The sequence below is a fragment of the Toxotes jaculatrix genome, chromosome 7 (genome assembly GCF_017976425.1).
Source record: "Toxotes jaculatrix isolate fToxJac2 chromosome 7, fToxJac2.pri, whole genome shotgun sequence".
NCBI classification, from domain to species: domain Eukaryota; kingdom Metazoa; phylum Chordata; class Actinopteri; family Toxotidae; genus Toxotes; species Toxotes jaculatrix.
Window position 1 is genome coordinate 5,478,617 of NC_054400.1, and position 18,362 is coordinate 5,496,978.

An 18,362-nucleotide genomic window follows, 5' to 3' on the forward strand; every position below is an offset into this window, starting at 1 on the left:
TATGAGAATGGTACTGATCCTCTCATCTAATTCTCAACAAGAAAGTGAATAACCTTTTCCAATAATGCCAAATTACTGCAGTAACTAGCATACCTAAGATCGATTCTATTTACTGGGTCATGTAGACCTGTAGAGAATATTTGAATTAACCCAGAGCCCAATGGCCAACAAATCCAAGTAAACACCCCAGCAGCAGCAGTAGATTGTGCAGTGTGTCTGATGCTGACCTAACTCATTCCAGAAGCTGCATGGTGGTCGCATGTACCTAGTTCATTTTGCCAAGCTTTCCCATCCAAGTCAATTTCACAGCCCGGCTCTAGCAAGTTTTTTTCCTTTTCGTCTCTTTCAAACTCAATTTCAAAGAGTTCTGGGAGACAGCAGTGGCCTCAATGTCGGCCGATCACATTTTCTCATTAATTTAAAGACACCGTAGATGCCTTCCGATTAAGACATGAATAATAAATAGGCCCGTTAAGTCTCCTTGTGGTGGGAGTAACCCTGTTTAATTCACTGTCTATCTATTTGTATTAAGGAAACTGCTTCTCCATGGTAAAAAAAAACTGAAACAGCCTCAGACACATGACACTGTTGTTCCAGACTTAATAAACAACCCGTCAGGATGTGTTACAGAGGGATGTTCCAGTGGACTGAGCTGCACAGAGAAACAGTGTCAGTGTAAAACCACCATTACACACAGGATGCTTTAGGTTGTGATGCTGGTGTGTCTCTAATAACATTTTTCATATGCTATGTGATCTGATGGCTCACTTTCTGCTATCAGATTAAGTCGTACACTCCCCATATTTCAGTGCGATTACAACTGTATCACTTTCCCAGATCAAAAGCTTTGATGCGACTTGAGCTCCAATTTGCAAAGTAATTACAGATTATGACAATTTTAAATTAGTGTTGAAAAAAAATACTTCAAAAGCTAAATGAGGGAGAAGGTGGATGAATTTACATTCTGATGCACAGTCAGTGTGCTGCAGGCATAGCTGTACGGGGTCAATGTACATCAATTTATAAGCGAGAAATTACACAGATCACAGATCTTTGGCTCATCAAGTAATCGTCATTCAGTGGGATTCTCCTGATTATCATAGCATTAATGCTACATATGAATCCACCATCAATAATTCAATAGGTTATCTGCCTCAATAAAGGACTTCCTTCTGGTCTCACATGCAGTATGTACAACATGTACTGCTCTTCTGCAAGATTATTGCAGAGGTGTTATGTCTCCACCTAAAGGTAACCTGAGGAACTGGATAAGAGTCTTGTGTCTGTGTGTGTAAGCCCCACATGACAAAATGCTGAACTGATAGGCAGGATAATCATATAAACAATCCAAGCAGCATTTTAATCAGAGCCAATTATAGATCTCTGTCATCGTTATTGATACATTAGGTACAAGTGGATATGATTAGTTTTGTGAAATTAGTGGAATTCAATGGAGATATTGTATGCATCCAATTACATCATCATATCTATACAGCTGTTAATCAAACATAGCAGATTAAGTACAAATCACCATTAATTCATTGGTGTATTATGCAGTTTTATTATTCAACTTGAACAGTAATTTTACATCATTCCATACAGGTGCATAATAATTTGTGTTTCTGTACAAAAGTGGCTAAAAATATTAAATAATGTGACACAAAATGGGGGGTAAACTACATGAATTCAGCAAGTTTTTCCTTCACCTTCTCTTCAATGTTTGCATGGTATTTCATTTGGACAAGCAGTGCCTTGGCAGTTTGAAGCTCTCCTGATTAACGAAAACAGAAAGAGTGCAAAAGGAAGTTCAATCAATGACTCACTCAGCGACTTAAGGGTAAGCTTCAGCATAGATTATAAAGCAAACAAAGGAATGAGTGGGAGGAACAGAAAATGCAACATCTGAATATAATACCTTTACGAAGGGCAGCGTCTGTCTGCTCTATCAAGTCTGCCAGTTTTCCTGCAAGTGAGAAGGAGACAAGTTCCAACTCTGCACTTGTTAACAAGACCTGGCACATATGGTGCTTTTTATTCCTAGAAATTCAAAATGAACACTCGCCTCTGAATGCAACTGATGATTTGAAATTAAACAAACATCAGAAAAGACACTGTAGATCTGTCATGTCATCATGCCATCATTCATTGTTTTTAAGTTTTCAACCTCATCTGCATTGTATACCAAAGGTAGGCAATTTTGCCCTTTGTGTCAGTAAGAATTATAATCTTTAAGATTTTCATGGAATCAAATCCCGTACTATTTATGCTCAGCATTTTTCAGCACTGGCCATTAAATGTATTCAATTGTCTCGAGTTTGTTTGGTTGCACTACAAACAGATACACCAGCTGACAAAGTAGCTGCTCAAGGAGTACTGTCTTTAGTATTAAACTTGCAGATACCACACACCAGTATTGCTACATCAACCAGAACTCGAATCTTTATGATTTAAACCTTTAAAATAAAGCATGTCTCAGCAGTGAGCAGTTTGAGGCCTGGAGAGGTAAAAAAAAAATTATAAAACTAAATCTAATAACTAAAATCTGAAATAGCTGATGTATCAACACCAATTAACCAGAGAGTTCTTCTTGTCCACCTGTGCAAATTTATGCTCACTAATTAGCTTAAATCAATCAACCAGACGTTCAGACATATTTGGTTTACCTTTTGTGTCTTGGCCAATCTTGTTGGCTTCTTCTGGAGTCTGTGCTTCATCAAGAGCTTCATTGATTTCCATCAGCTCCATCAGAAACTCTGAATTGGCCCCAGAGTCGGTGCCCTCTTCTATACGCATCCCCTCCAGCTCCAGCTGAAACACAGGATGGGAATTCATCAAAACCAGCTTCTCCTTCAAATGCACTTCTCTTGAATGTCAGATGGTAAAGATGTTTCTCTTGAACATGAGATCAGACAGAGAGAGCTTGCAGTTATGAAAATAAACTATTCATTAGAAGCAAAGGCAAGGATTTCAAACTCACCATATAAAGACCGCGACTCAAAGGCTTAAGCAGAGTGTTGTATGCTTTGTTCACAAGAGCCGACTGGCTTTCTGAATACTCCTGCTCTTTCTGCAAAAGAGGGTTCTATTAAGTTTGCTTCTAATTATGGCAATTTTGGTCTGTATTCATTCATTTAAAAAGGGAAAGAAAATCTGTATTGTTGCGGTTTTAGACTAAACATGCTTTACATCTGGAACAACAAATATTCATATTATCAAGAGTTACACATAAAACTGTCACAAAAGGGAATAAAACCTGAGGTATTTTTTATGCCTTGCCATCCCAATCTATACCACCTCCTTGGTGGTACTGTCAATTAGATGTATGACATAGCTACTCCTTTGTAGTCATACAGTTTGGGACCCTTCAAGGGACGCAGGTGTAAGTTTGACACGATAGAGGTGTAGAAACAATACGGGAAGGAAAGTATTTTGAAAATGGTTGGCAGATCTGAGTACATTCTGCAGCTATCAGGTCTGTCAGCTCTTGTGAAAATCAATAGTCTCAAGCTCTGGCCCATGGGCCCATCGTGTGGAGCTGTTTCTGTAATAACAACCAGTGCAGTAGGTGGCTACCTGGTAGCCTTGTATAAGTAATGAGTTTTCTATATATGATGAAGACCCCTGAGGCTAGAAGATGTCTAATTAAGAAAAAATGGCCAGAGGTGCTGATAAATAAAACAGAGTCGGTACAATATTGGACAGGTTGTGTGTGAGGAAACCATTTAGTCTACCACTTCACTCTCACACTCTGCTGAATATGAGTTTAGCTTTCATATCATATCCTGACAACATTCTGCATTGTGCTTTTCCAGGCGAGTGTACAGAATAAATTACAAGTGAAGCAACAGACCTCCACTCCTCCTTGTATCCATAATACTTATTTCTTCTAAACTGCTGTGCAGTTTTTTTTAATGATTAACAAGAGGGAAACTGGATGACATGAAACTTTTGTCCACTATTTACTAATTCATAAAATAACCTATAAACACATTCAACTTTAAACTGCTTAGATTGGTACAAATCTTATTTGTTTCTATGACATTTTTAAAGCTGATCTAGTCAAGGTTTTTATGTAAAATATAGACCTACTTTTCTTATCAGCCTAACTGTGCTTTGGGCTGAGTGTGATTTGCCAAGTACCTCAAATCTATTTTTCCACACAAATTTCTAATGTTAGAAAGGTACACTTGTCTGCTTATAAAAACAGACAAATGAAAAGTGAAGAGGAAGAGAAGACTGAATTTATTTCCAAAGCAGTGATGAGTGACTGCTCTATCCAAACACAAGTAGACAAACCAAAATTAGACCTCTTTCCTGTATTTCCCCTTCAGCATCCTTAAGTGAAAACCATCACCACGAGTTTGCTGTGTGCATTTTATTAATCAAATTCTATATCATTTCTCAAAGGGGTACTTAAAACTGTAGAGGCGGAAATTTCCTGACTTTTAGTGTCTAGTACGGGTCAGTCCCCCAAATCACTGCACTCTGATGCACACTGCAACTTGATTGCACCTTTCATCAGGTCATCAGGTTGATAGCAACCCATGTCTTAAAACTCTACTCCCCTATCTTTAAAACAGGCTTTCTGTAGTCTCATAGTCCGAGCTGAAATAATCCCTTGACAAAGCTCCTAACCTAACTCTCCGTAGCCACATAAGACATTATATAACTGTTTTCACTGCACCCTTCATAGCTTAAACTGACTTTTATGTAAAATCAGAGGAATGTCCCTTTAAAACTACAGTCCAGTTAACGTTTTTTGTAAAAAGTTACTGATAAGCAAAGTTGCTTTGTGCTGTTGGTTGTGTTGTTGTTCTGTACTGCCTGAGAGCAAAGAGAAACCAGAGTCAAATTCCTTGTTTGTATGCACAAACTTGGCCAATAAAACTGATTCTGATTCTGAGCTACAATTAATAACATTAATAAATGTTTAGGGAAACCAATTCCGGGGTCCTGTTAATGTGCATGCTGGTTTGCTGGAATTGGCTCTTCGAACAGAGCTAAACCATCATTAGTGTTATTAAATAATCCTGCCTAAATGTCATTAGTTATACTAGAATGTTTAAAACCATAAATTTTAAATTATAAAATTATAATTTCTACTATATTTCCAGTTTTGATCTTTGATTTTGCCTTGCCTTGACCTTGTTTGTTGGATAGCTTAATACAGGGAAAGCTGCCTTACGAGGGCAAAATTTGTCAACATACTTTAACAAAGCCATCTTTCAACTTTGCCCAAAATGATTTCTTTGGCCAAATCGCAATGAATGATACTAACAAAACAAAACTTGCACAGTCAAGTGGCCTAATCGGGACAAAGGGTCTGACCCAGTTTCCTGTGTCACACTGTTACTAATAGATAGGAAAGCCTCCACTGACTAATAGACCATCTCACTTGGCTGACCCCTGTTCAGATTCCCCTTACATCCCCTGCCTACCACAGAATTCTGGCTGAAGTTGTCTGGGTGTAGAGACCTCTGGAGCTGCAAGTATGTTTTCTGCAGCTTTTGTGTGTCCACTGTGAATTTGTAGTCACTGAAAAGAGGCAAAACATTGGTAACATGAAATGTCTTGCTGACATACTGACTTAATTCATAACATGACATATACAATATGTAGATAAGGTAGTGGGTAATAATTGGGGAGGTAAGATACTCACCAATCCATGATCTTGAAGAAAGATAACCCCTCTTCAGGGGGCTGAACTACTTTGCATGACATGCAGAAGAATGCAGGCGTTTTGTCAAGAGGCTGTTTACAGTTCCAGCAGTTCTGTTTGACTTGACCTGTACAGTAATTTCTTAATGAATTGGCTTGATTAGTGTAGTAAGTTCGCCCTCTTTCCCTCACCAGTGCGTTCATGTTGCAGTGCCATGTGTCCTTGTTGGGGAAGCTGGTAGATGTACAGTGTGCTGAACATGTAACAGCTTTTGAAACAGACAATCGGTTCGTCATCAGCCATTTCGGGTGCAGCACAGCCCGGGACGAGCACACAATTCGCAGAGAGTTCAATGACAACATTTCTGTAATAAAAATACACTATCTAGTGCTGTTATGCAGTCAATCAAAACATAAGATCCCCCAGTCAAAACACTGACATCTCTCTCACTCTCCCTTCCTCTCTCTCTCTCTCTCTCCCTCTGAAAGGCAGAGGAAGAAAGTTCTTCTTCTACGTTTGTTAAGAGCACCACCCTGCCACCCCTCGGCTGGGCGGTGTAAGCGGAGAACTGAGCGTCTCGGAGGTGCTGGAAAAAACACAACAGCTAGCAAGCTGAGCTGCTAGCAACAGCAAACACAATTTGTTAGCAACTATTGATGTTAAAGTAGCGTTGGATTTCATCGCAGCATACCAGACGTTGTAAGTTGAACACCATGGCAGTTTTAAAGCATGTTAGCAATGTACCAGTGTCATATAAACTTCAGCGTTTGCTGGGATATAAACTTCCGATGACAGAAAGCCGGTGGTCAGTTTACAGCTAAGCTAGCTCACTAGCTAAATGCAGCCTAGCTTAGTTTGCTAACGTGATTTAATATCAAAATGTGTTCTTGTTTTTGGTCGTTGTCAATAGGTGGGTTGCTGTCAGATACCAGTGTACTTCATATACGATAGGGAGCCATATTATTTTATAGTATACAGAAAAAAACACCTAGCATTAACTTTCAGTTTAGAAGCTTCCTGAGCTACCTAGCAAGAAGACAAAGACATCGCCTGCAAGGGTTACGAGCGGTGACTGATGGATAGTTGGTCTATCTGTTTAATTAGAAATTAACATATATATCTGACAACACAAGTCATATGTGCCTGGATGTATCACTCACTCCCTTATTTAGAAGTGGGTCACATTAAGGCAGTTTATCGCAAGGTATTATTGTTTAAACATAACTTGGATCAGCATGCAGGTAACTTTCTTTACGCTTTTTGCTAATGTAGGCCACTCCCAAATATGCTAGAAAACAGCTGGAACCGCATTTCCACCTCCCAATTTCTTTTTCAGATCTTCCATTAAACCCCATGGCGATGAGAGGGGCAATGGTCCATGAAGAGTTTTGGATACTCAGAGAGTGGCTGGTCCACCAGGGACATCATCAAGCGCAGGAACACAGATAACACCTCCAAACTGGTGAGTGTTTTGTTTATTGAGTGTACTTGTTGGTGCTACATCATCTCCCTAGCTATTCTCTGTGCAAACGTTTCTCAGAACTAGGGCCAGTCCAAGTATGCTTATTTGGCCATGGATCAGACTAGGCGTCTTGACTCCTCGCTTTTACAGTTTCCTAACAAAGTACAAGCAGTGATGAATGCCAACTTTTGATTCTTGTTGTGTATGTGTAGGTGTGTGTTTTTAGGGGTGGTGGGGTTGCAAAAGGTGACGGTAAAGTATTCCAGAGAGACACTGGTTGGAGACAGCAGCTTCTATAAGATAAACAGGATCTCCTCCTGAAGGTCGAGGGAGGTGCTTCTCAAGGCCCCCACAGACAATACTCTGGGTATTATTAACGGAAATGGCTAAGAATAGAGAGCAAGGGAGCAAGGTGGCTCCTCTGGCAGTTGTGTTGTTTGGGTTAAACAAGCCAAAACGGAACATCATCTGTAGAAGAGTGACTTCTCAAGCTTACATGCTGGGTGTGTCACACTTGCACAAGGCTAGAGGTTGATTTGGAGGGCTTTATCTGGTTCTGATGTACAACAGCAGTGAAGGAGTACTTGTGGATCACTCTTGACTCCTGACTATGTATGGAAGTATTGCATTTTGGAGTTTGGATTTGAATTTGTAAGTAGAACATTTTTCAAGTCTATTAAGAGCATTTTTATCTGTCCTTGCACACACAATGTGTTGTTAATGTGTGCTTTTTTGTTAGGTGAGTTTCATACCAACTACTTGGTATAGTAACTTAACTGAGCCTTGCTGCCTGTGTGCAAGGTGCAGATTTGAGGTTGCATGGATACATAAAAGATTTACTCTTAATTAGGGGTGGATGATACAGATAAATTCTCTGTCACAGTATATGAAATTTTATTTCAAAATATCATGATATAATAAATTTTTTGGAAAAAATATAAAACAGGTTAGTGAATAAAATAACCTCAGAGTCAAGGAACTTTATTACATTGATACAAAAATTAGATAAAAAATTTTTAAAAAGTTTTGCCATGAAGCAGCTCCTCATTGATTTGAATCAATACTTACTATGGCCTAATACAATCTCCTAATGAAAATCAGATGTTTTTTGTTTTTCATAATTAAGCCAGTCTAAAATGATTGTTCATTTAGTTTACTCATTTATTATGTTTATGGCCTGCATGCGCTTTCTGTGTGCTTCTTCATGAGGACAACCCATTATGTCCTCACCTATATGTTGTAGGAAGTAAATTAAAATACAAATAAATTGACTTTATATTTTATTAATGGCTAGTTTGGCATTTGGCTACAGCGTTTGAAATGCTATGTCCAGTATGACACCACTTTGTAAGAAAGATTGATTATGTCTGTTTAGCAATGGTTAAATCAATAACACAGTAGCCCAGTGTGGTGCTACGGCGTTACTGTGGAGTAAATCATGCAAATCTTTGTCACAACAATTGGGATTCTCAATTTCATTAATCTTGGAAGCCTTCAAATTAATTGTCTGGAATGTTCTGATGTATGACCTTGTTAGTTAGCATTGTAGTATTGATTTGACAGCTTGGTATCGTGTTGTGGTTCAGGTAAAGGCACTTCAGGCATTGATGGGAAGGAGCTTTTTGATTTTTGAAAACACTGTATAGTATATTGCTCCACTCTGTTGCGATTAAATTCCACAAATCTTCTTTTTTCCACAGATAAACCATGATCCCCATCACTGAGCTGCGGTACTTTGTGGACACACAGCCAGCATACCGCATCCTGAAACCATGGTGGGATGTGTTCACCGACTACATCTCCATTGTTATGCTCATGATTTCTGTGTTTGGAGGAACACTGCAGGTCACCCAGGACAAGATGATTTGCCTTCCTTGTAAGTGGGTGGTTAATGAGACCTGCAAGAAAAACTTCAACTCCACCCTCTCCACATCACTGTTCTTGGAGCCCAAAGGGATCCAGTATGATCTGGACCGCCACCAGTACAACTATGTGGATGCTGTGTGCTATGAGAATAGATTGCACTGGTTTGCTAAGTATTTTCCCTACCTAGTATTACTCCACACCCTTATTTTCCTAGCTTGCAGCAACTTTTGGTTTAAGTTTCCACGGACTAGTTCCAAACTAGAGCACTTTGTATCCATCTTGCTGAAATGCTTTGATTCCCCATGGACAACTCGGGCACTGTCAGAGACGGTGGTTGAAGAGAGTGACCCAAAACCAATGAAAATGAACGGCTCAATGGACCACAAGGAGTCTGTCATCAGCGAGGATGTTGAAGCAAGTGTTCCTATGCTCCAAAGGACAAAGACACGCTTTGAGCAAGGCATTGTAGATAGAACTGAGACAGGGGTTTTGGACAAAAAAGAGGGAGAACAGGCAAAAGCCCTGTTTGAAAAAGTGAAGAAGTTCCGTATACACGTTGAAGAAGGAGACATTGTGTACAGACTGTACATCCGTCAGACTATTATCAAAGTCATCAAGTTTATTTTGATAATCTGCTACACAGGGTATTACGTGCACGATATTAAATTCAGTGTTGACTGTTCGGTTAATATAGAGAGTCTGACAGGTTACAGTGTGTACCGTTGTGCTCATCCACTGGCTACACTTTTTAAAATCTTAGCTTGTTTTTACATTAGCTTAGTGGTGGTGTATGGTTTGATCTGCATGTACACACTTTGCTGGATGCTTCGGCGCTCTTTAAAGAAATACTCCTTTGAGTCAATACGGGAAGAGAGCAGCTACAGTGACATACCCGATGTGAAGAATGACTTTGCATTCATGTTGCACATGATAGATCAGTATGACCCTCTGTACTCCAAACGTTTTGCTGTGTTCCTCTCAGAAGTAAGCGAAAATAAGCTGAGGCAGCTAAACCTCAACAACGAGTGGACACTGGACAAGCTCAGGCAGAGGATAACAAAGAACTCTCAGGAGAAGTTGGAGTTGCACCTTTTCATGCTAAGTGGAATTCCAGACACAGTCTTTGACCTGATGGAGCTGGAGGTTCTTAAACTGGAGCTTATTCCTGATGTCACCATCCCCCCAATCATCGCCCAGCTGGTCAACCTGCGAGAGATGTGGCTTTATCACACACCAGCTAAAATCGAAGCTCCAGCATTGGCTTTTTTGCGTGAGAACTTGAAGTCTCTGCACATCAAGTTCACTGACATCAAAGAGATTCCCTTATGGATCTACAGTTTGAAGAATCTGAGCGAGCTTCATCTGACGGGGAATCTCAGTGCTGAGAACAACCGTTACATCGTCATCGATGGGCTCCGAGAGCTCAAGCGGCTCAAAGTTCTTCGTCTGAAGAGCAATCTCACCAAGCTACCTCAAGTGGTGACTGATGTGGGCATGCACCTCCAGAAGCTTTCCATCAACAATGAAGGCACCAAGCTTATGGTGCTCAACAGCCTGAAGAAGATGGTGAACCTGACGGAACTGGAGCTCATTCGCTGTGATCTAGAACGCATACCGCACTCAATCTTCAGCTTGCACAACTTGCAGGAGATTGACTTGAAGGACAACAACCTGAAGACCATTGAGGAGATCATCAGCTTCCAGCACCTTCATCGGCTGGTCTGCCTTAAGCTCTGGTATAACCAGATTGCCTACATTCCCATCCAGATTGGCACATTGACTAACCTGGAGAAGCTGTACCTGAACAGAAACAAGATTGAGAAGATCCCCAGCCAGTTATTTTATTGCCGCAAGCTGCGCTTCCTGGACCTGAGCCATAACAACCTGACCTATATCCCAACTGATATTGGTTTCCTCCAGAATCTTCAGTACCTGGCAGTGACAGCCAACAGGGTGAGTACTTAAATATTACTGTTTCCTAATCATTTTAATCTTTGCTGATTGTGTAATAGATCGTTTTTGTTCTTTGTGGGGGTTTTTAAAGTTACTAATTTTAATCTCTCTCATTTCCTCTCCCTCCCCTATACCCTCTTTTGAACTAAAGATTGAGAGTCTGCCTAATGAGCTGTTCCAATGCAAGAAGCTTCGCACTTTGAACTTGGGGAACAATTGCCTTCAGTCTCTGCCATCGCGGTTTGGAGAGCTGACCGCGTTGACACAGCTAGAGCTGAGAGGAAACCGTCTGGAATGTCTGCCCGTGGAGCTGGGCGAGTGCCGACAGCTAAAGAGAACCGGTCTCGTGGTGGAGGAGGACCTCTTCAACACGCTGCCCACGGAGGTTAAGGAACAGTTGTGGAAGCTTGACAAAGAACAAGCTTAAACAGGTCTGTCGCTGTGAGTGAAAACAGATACTCGCCAACTGGGCCTTGACACAGGAGGAATGCGCGTACTGTCCTAGTGGGCTTGCTGAAGCAGGCATTAGACCTGCTACAGTGTACTGCCATTACGTTTGGGTATCAAGAACCAGTGCCAGTTTGGCAGAACCAAAATACTAACTCTGCCAGCTTCTGGGTGTTCTCTAATCCCTAACTGTCCAGTTGATTTCTTTATTCCCTTACAAACAACTGCTTTGGCCTTTCCACTACAACCCAGTAATAATGCTTTTTATGAGTGACATTGTGATCAGCAGCTTGTGTTTACATTTTATGCTTCTCGGTTATGGTGGAGAAGGTTCAGTATTACAATCTGTGGATCAAGGTTGCAAAAAAACAAGTGTTCAGTTACCAAAAACATCAGGTTCTTGTCTAATTAAGGTTGAATTGATAATCGAAATAATCTGTCAAGTAAAAACATTGGGTAGCAAGGTGATCTCTTAGACCCCTCTCTTTTAATTGCTATCTATCAATAACAGTCAAAGTGCAAAGCTCCCAATTACATCATAACATGTGAAGGAAAAACTATGAAATAGGGAAAGGCAAGAGGCTGAAACTCTCTTTTATTTTGGTAGGAGAAAAATTAAGATGGCATTGACTCATTATTTGACAAGTAATCTGATTTTATCACCAAGTATTATATTTGTATATAGGAGATTACAATGCCAATCACATGCAAACTGCATTCTCAAGTTATTAATCCTTTAAGTTTCAGAAAAATGGTGACGTCATGGCTTTTAAATCTCCATCTATTGTCCAGAACTGATTGGATACAGATTTTAACTATTTTAGTATGTGCTTTGATTGAAAATGTTGAGAAAATCATGACAGTATGAGAGAAAATCCCAATAATTAATGATGAATCATGTCAAGAAAGGTTCTGTATTCTGAGATCCTTGAGTCTGAGAAGGTGTTGTATCAGGAAGAGGTCATTTGCGACACTGTGTTTGTAGTGCAAGTGCTGTAGAAGAGGAATAGCTGTCTTTGGCTGGTCTGAGCCTTGGTAGCAGTACAGCATGTAGTATTAGACTAGAGAGTGCTATCCTTATATTAGATTGGCAGGGTGAAGGGGTTGTTGATCGTCTTCCTGGGGAATCTTGTGTAGTGCGTTTGACCTAGCGCTTGAGGACAGGCAATTACTGTACTGAATGCCACCCAGTTGACCAGAATTACACAACATCAACCCCCACACAGTTACATGAGTGGAGCATCCTATCAGGAAGCAGATACCCAACCTTTACTGTCAGTGTACTAATCAGTGGGAACTGAGCAAAATCTGTTTAATGGCCATGCTGCATTCACATTTTTTGATTGCAATGAATTGCACAAAGCAAAATGAACAACCATGGGGAAACTGCTGAAAAGGTTTTGGATGAGATGAGTCATGTGTGCATCATAAAAATTCAAACGAAGCTTATACAGGAGGATAACATGATGACATTGAAATGTGTTCCAAATGTTCACAGTATACTAACATAGGTTGTCTCGTGACAAGAGATTGGTTTATTACCCTTTTTGTAGTGGATATGATGTAACCACTGGTCTACATGTATCCCCTGATAGCTGAGTGTTGGTGTCTGCAAGCAGCAAGTAAAAGAGCGCTGGCCTTGTGTTATTTTCAGCTTGTTATAACACCGTAATATGATGTTTTTAACTTATTAGGGATGTTATTCTGTTATTTTCATTTGTCTGAACTGCCCAAATATTGTGCAGTGTTCAGTGTAGATGTTGTTCACCTGTGCATGAGTTTACTACCATCTTTAGTGTAATCAATCTTAACTGCTACAGATGTAATTCATTAAGGTGAAAAATAATTTAGTGATTTCATCTTTTTTTGGATGGGGGGCAATGCAATAAGGTGCAAAATTGCCATTTCTGAAACAGTGAAATTTAAAATTTTAGCTTTTACTTCAAAAAACTTAAAGCTTATAGATAAAAAGCTACATTCCACTCGATGAAAAGTAAAGATTTAATTCAGACATTCGTTTCAGTGGCAAAAAAAAGATTAGGAGGCATTTTGAAAAGAGCCATGGAATTCAGGTCAGTTGCCTTAACTTTAATTTACTCCTTTTGTGTTATGTACTGTTTCCGTTATTTTTGTTGTGGCATTTGACCATGCTTTGATTCACCTAATAATTTTTAAAGCTTCAGTAGACCACCCAGGCCCAGATGATAAGGGACAGTTTTGCTTTTTATATTTTTCTCTAATGTTTCATCTCATCACTTCCTGTGGACTTTTCACAAGTGATCATACGTGACACCAATAATCAGTTTGGGCAAATATAAGCTACATATGGTGTCTCAGATCTTATTAATGCGACATTCTTCTTTGTTGTAGCTTCACCTTGTATCATGGCTGTGCTAACTTTATGTTGCATAAAAGTCATAAAAGCCCTATTACAGCTTTAACTCTCTTAACCAGTGTTGCTGTTCACTGCTGACAGTTACTATAGAGAGTAAGAGTCAGAAAAAAGTAAACATTATGATTTAAATTATTCAGTAAAATTCTTATTTATGTGATCTAGAAATGTAGTAGTTGTTTTTTTGTGTCATCTCTTATGTTAACCAATCCCTGCCTGGGAATTTTTTTTTTTTAATTTTACAATGTAATATCTTACAATTTTGACTTACTGAATTAGATCTATGAGATAGTTTAAACTTTGACGTGTCACCTAAGCAGGTCCCAGGTTCACAAATTCTGTCATGTTTTAATGTCGTATTTTGCCACTGCAAGCAGCATGATGCTAAAAATGTGGTATTCGAGATCAATGCACAGCTCTGACACAGCACAACACACAACAAGGGTCCTTGTGTTCACTCTGAGAATCAAAAAAAGTTTTTGTGTTTTAATAAACCTGACTGCAAGAAAGCTTGGACAGTAGCAATATACAGTACAACAACTGGGTTGAAAATCATAGGAATAGTTATGTACATTCATTTCAAAAACATGTTTAACTATCCTGTATTGTGCAATACTGCCTTTATTTAAACTATGAAAAAGTAAGTAGTGATGTAGTTTTCTAATGTGCATGGGCATTCTTTTTGTCACCTTCATATTACTAACATTATGGTGAAAATTTCAAGTTAAGTAGATTAGAGGAGGCTTTTGATCCTAGAGAATGCTTTTGCACTATAGCACCTCTCCCACAAGTTATGTTTAGGTAAATATAAATAATGGTATACAACTTAATGTATACAGTGTGTGTTTTGTATATTTTCTGAAATGGGAAGGTTCAAGTGACTGACTGATTGCCAGCCATGAGATTAAAATGGTATTTGATTACTATTTAAGTATTTCTAGAGCTACACAGAAAAACAAATGAAGTTTGGTCCTTACCTTTAAGCCCCAACTGGAGCATTTTAAATGATGTCCAGAATGCCTCAGCAATACACCACAGATTAAGACAATCAACTATCATAATTAAAGGTGGCGTCACAAATGTTAAATGTAAAGTCTTGTAGTGAGCACTGCAAGTAAATGGTCAGTACATTAAAAATACATTGTGTAGGTTGCTAGTAGTGTGGGGTTAGTAAATACATAAGATTTTTGTCTCATAGTTATTGCTAATCTTTTTGTTCCCTATATTTTCCCTTTTTTCATTTGGGTCATTTTATTTATTTTTCTTTTTTCATTTTGACAGCTATTAGAGTTATGATAGTATAACTAAATTTCTCAGGAAACCAGCTAGTACTCACTTCTTTTTGAGTTGATTGCCTATTTTTTATGACACCCGGTATTTTTATTTATTTAAACAGTTGTGATAACATTTTTATATGCATTTCTATACATTCTTTTCTAGTTTGGTGTATTTAATATTGACTGCTGGTTTAAAACAAAATGTGTTGGTGTTTTTCAAGAAACCACTTGGTTTAACCTTGATTCTGTGTTTCCCTCAATGACCATGCATTAATTGAGTTGTGTCAGAATTGTTGAATTGTCATTGTGATCAGCACAGATGAAGCGTGTATGAGTGTGACCTACATGTGTTTTGTTTGCATTATGGGACTTTGTCACCCATTGATGTCCATGTTCTTTGCCCTCATTGAATTTTTATTTTGGGTACAAAATCATTTTCAGTGTTCCCCAACTCAATTCCAGTGATGTGACAAATTTGGTTTCATGCAGTGTTTTGCTTTTTTTTTTTTTTTTTGCCAAAAGTTTTTCATTAACAATGAAAATATCAATGCAACAGTATTGACATGAATGAGGTGACAGTGAGTGAATATTCTTTTTGAACATGTGTCTCATCCTCTCTTGTACACCATCCACTAGGGTAAAATAAAATAAACTTGGTTGACCAAAAATTTGGTTTCTGTTCAGCTCCTGCTTGGATGTTATGAAGGAGTCGATTCTCTCTTGTAACATCTGCCCAAAGTGCTATATAAGATATTTGTCATTGACATAGTCGTCGTGTTTAGTCCAAGGTTTTTAAAAAGTAACTTATATTTAAATAATGAAAAAAAAATCGGTTTCATTTTTGCCTTAATGTGCGTGCGTATGTGTGTGCGCGTGCGCATTTCAAACGACTGTTTCCGACTGTGTCCTTGCGGAACCATTCAACGCTGGGAAAGTTCTCATACACGGACATGTTTCTCTGACACACTTGCGCGCAGACACAGCTTTTGAAATGGTAAGTTTCATTACAGAAATTTCCAGCGGATTCTGGTCGAAATACAACCGAGAAAACAGCTCAACAAGTTATTAACTGTTACTTTTAACGCAGCTAATCTAGCAAGGAACCAGCAAGCTAACTACGCTTGCGCAATGTTATAATTTGCTAATGTTTGCTATCCGGGCAACCGGCTAAGCTAGACAGCCGACATTACTGAATGACCAGTAGCTACTGTGCCTGCTGTTAACGTTTTAAGGATTTCATGGGGTTTTTGTTGTTGTTGTTTTCCATTTTACAGGCTGTTACCCTTCACACAGATTTAGGAGACATTAAAATCGAATTGTTCTGTGAGCGCACACCGAAAGCATGCGAGGTGGGTTACATGTTTCTCTGCCTTTTTCCAGTGTAAACCCCGCTTCACATTGTCGACGGCAGTACAGAAGTTTGTATTAAAATTCAAAAAGCTTCCATCTCACTTTCAAAATGTCCACACCCTTCAGGTTTTCAACTACTAATAGTTTGGTGCCGTTTGGGAGTTTTAACATTAGCACATGTCTAAATGAATGGCTTGTGCTATGATTCCTCAGTGCATGCGTACAGGCTCAAGATCATATTGTAATAGTTTGAATGGTGTTCTTTTGTGGTTGGTTTTAGGTGTGAAACTGTGCTTTAATAGTGGCACTGTAATTTTCAAAGGTCTAAACCAAAGTTCTGATGTTTTTCTTTGATGAAGTCATGGTATTTCATCAGCTGTCTCTTTCTTTTAATTATTTTATTTTACAGAACTTCCTTGCTTTGTGTGCCAGTGGGTTCTACAATGGTTGCATCTTCCACAGAAATATTAAAGGCTTCATGGTTCAAACTGGAGACCCCACAGGTACAGGACTGTTCTTGTACTTAATCAATGCCTGAAATGTCAGAGTTCACATTCTCATATTTGTCTTTTTTTTCCTCTATTCCAATTCAACTATTCAGGCACAGGCAAAGGAGGAACAAGTATATGGGGTCGCAAATTTGAAGATGAGTACAGTGAGCACTTAAAAGTGAGTACCTCTTCTGGCTAGTTTTCACCTAAATGTTTTTTTTTTTAAATTCAGGGATCAGAGCTTAATGTTGTAACTTTTTATGTTCTTTTGATTTCTCTTATTTCAGCATAATGTGAGAGGAGTGGTCTCTATGGCTAATAATGGCCCCAACACAAATGGCTCTCAGTTTTTCTTCACATATGCCAAACAGCCTCATCTGGACATGAAGTACACAGTGTTTGGAAAGTATGTAACATTTAGACCAATAAATGAGTCCATGGTTATGTGAGATAGATGTGAGAATAGTAGTAGGGAGAAAGAGTGATGCAGTGAGAATCGTTTTGACTCTAGAGACAACTTGTTAGAGTGCACTTGACAGTTATTGACTGATTAAAATTTTATTTATAAGATACATCATATATAATTAAGCGGAGTCTACTGGCCTTTTTGTACATGCTTCTGTCTGACCTCAGTTCATTTCAAATTGTTAGCTGACATCTCACTCTCTTCAACATATAGGATTATTGATGGCCTTGAAACACTGGATGAACTGGAGAAACTGCCTGTCAATGAAAAGACGTTTCGACCACTGACTGAAACCCGGATAAAGGACGTGACCATTCATGCTAACCCTTTCGCTGGATAGCCCTCTTGGACTTCAGACATGCAGATAGGCCTTTAACACAGCCATGAACTGAGATGTTTCCAATAATCAAAGCGATGCAGTGTATGATACCTTGCCAAAGTTAAAATGGAAAACTTGTCAGAGTCTAGAAATTGGAGAGAAAGCCCCCAGACATCAAGAATAGACAGGACACTGACTGAGGCTGTGAAGTGCCAAGTTGTATGAATAAAATTTGATTTTTATAACAGAATTTTCTTGTAAGTATGGCCTAGCATTTAAATGTCGTGGGGTGAAAAATATCCTATTGTTTTAATAACTAAACACCTTACTGTCTGTGAGATAAAATGCCAGATTTTACAACTTGATGCAAAATCCAGCAGTTTGGAGCTACGTCTGTGATTGTAAATTTATAGAAATGGTTAGTCTCCTTTAAACTCATGTCACAGCCTTTGTAATGAAGTTATTCGTAACTTTTTTTTTTTTCATGTATTCACGATTGACACCATAAAAAGGATAAAGCACATTTCTGGCTTTTATACAGCACTGCTGTATAGATTTGGATTTAATTTTTTCTCAGTAGACGATGTAAATAAATTGCTACTCTTTTGTACTAAATAAAGTTTTTGTAATTAACATTTTCGGTTTAGCATGATTATTAACTTGACTCGTCAAATTGCGTC

At 38.9% G+C, this 18,362-nt stretch overlaps 3 protein-coding genes across 4 annotated transcripts; 2 read left to right on the plus strand and 1 right to left on the minus strand.

Annotated features, from left to right (window-relative positions):
* Window positions 1–1,374: 1,374 nt before the first annotated feature.
* hscb (HscB mitochondrial iron-sulfur cluster cochaperone) lies at window positions 1,375–6,124 on the minus strand. Its single transcript, XM_041042530.1, has 6 exons — window positions 5,660–6,124; window positions 5,439–5,535; window positions 2,978–3,067; window positions 2,664–2,808; window positions 1,916–1,963; window positions 1,375–1,771 (listed from the first exon to the last, which is right to left on the minus strand). The coding sequence occupies exons 1-6, from the start codon at window positions 6,019–6,021 to the stop codon at window positions 1,677–1,679; spliced, it is 837 nt and encodes a 278-aa protein (XP_040898464.1). The 5' UTR covers window positions 6,022–6,124; the 3' UTR covers window positions 1,375–1,676.
* A 104-nt stretch (window positions 6,125–6,228) lies between these two features.
* Window positions 6,229–15,714, plus strand: lrrc8ab (leucine rich repeat containing 8 VRAC subunit Ab). Of its 2 annotated transcripts, XM_041042280.1 has the most exons (4): window positions 6,229–6,358; window positions 6,996–7,121; window positions 8,822–10,940; window positions 11,092–15,714. In XM_041042280.1, the coding sequence occupies exons 3-4, from the start codon at window positions 8,829–8,831 to the stop codon at window positions 11,365–11,367; spliced, it is 2,388 nt and encodes a 795-aa protein (XP_040898214.1). In that variant the 5' UTR covers window positions 6,229–6,358; window positions 6,996–7,121; window positions 8,822–8,828; the 3' UTR covers window positions 11,368–15,714. The 2 variants fall into 2 exon arrangements, with proteins under 2 accessions (XP_040898214.1, XP_040898215.1); XM_041042281.1 differs by lacking the exons at window positions 6,229–6,358; window positions 6,996–7,121 and adding an exon at window positions 7,708–7,772.
* A 261-nt stretch (window positions 15,715–15,975) lies between these two features.
* On the plus strand, window positions 15,976–18,309 carry ppil3 (peptidylprolyl isomerase (cyclophilin)-like 3). Its single transcript, XM_041042520.1, has 6 exons — window positions 15,976–16,050; window positions 16,331–16,405; window positions 16,816–16,909; window positions 17,008–17,075; window positions 17,185–17,303; window positions 17,577–18,309. Exons 1-6 carry the CDS (start codon window positions 16,048–16,050, stop codon window positions 17,701–17,703), a joined length of 486 nt encoding a protein of 161 aa, XP_040898454.1. The 5' UTR covers window positions 15,976–16,047; the 3' UTR covers window positions 17,704–18,309.
* Window positions 18,310–18,362: the final 53 nt, after the last annotated feature.

Bases quoted from the DNA above. Each gene is read 5' to 3' on its own strand.
- ppil3 (XM_041042520.1), top strand. The intron at 16,406-16,815 runs GTGGGTTACATG...TTTATTTTACAG, and splicing joins GCACACCGAAAGCATGCGAG to AACTTCCTTGCTTTGTGTGC. The intron at 17,304-17,576 runs GTATGTAACATT...TTCAACATATAG, and splicing joins AAGTACACAGTGTTTGGAAA to GATTATTGATGGCCTTGAAA.
- lrrc8ab (XM_041042280.1), top strand. From the start codon at position 8,829: ATGATCCCCATCACTGAGCTGCGGTACTTTGTGGACACACAGCCAGCA. The intron at 10,941-11,091 runs GTGAGTACTTAA...TTTGAACTAAAG, and splicing joins TGGCAGTGACAGCCAACAGG to ATTGAGAGTCTGCCTAATGA.
- hscb (XM_041042530.1), bottom strand. From the start codon at position 6,021: ATGTTGTCATTGAACTCTCTGCGAATTGTGTGCTCGTCCCGGGCTGTG. The intron at 1,964-2,663 runs GTAAACCAAATA...TCTCACTTGCAG, and splicing joins GATTGGCCAAGACACAAAAG to GAAAACTGGCAGACTTGATA. The intron at 1,772-1,915 runs GTATTATATTCA...TTCGTTAATCAG, and splicing joins AGACGCTGCCCTTCGTAAAG to GAGAGCTTCAAACTGCCAAG.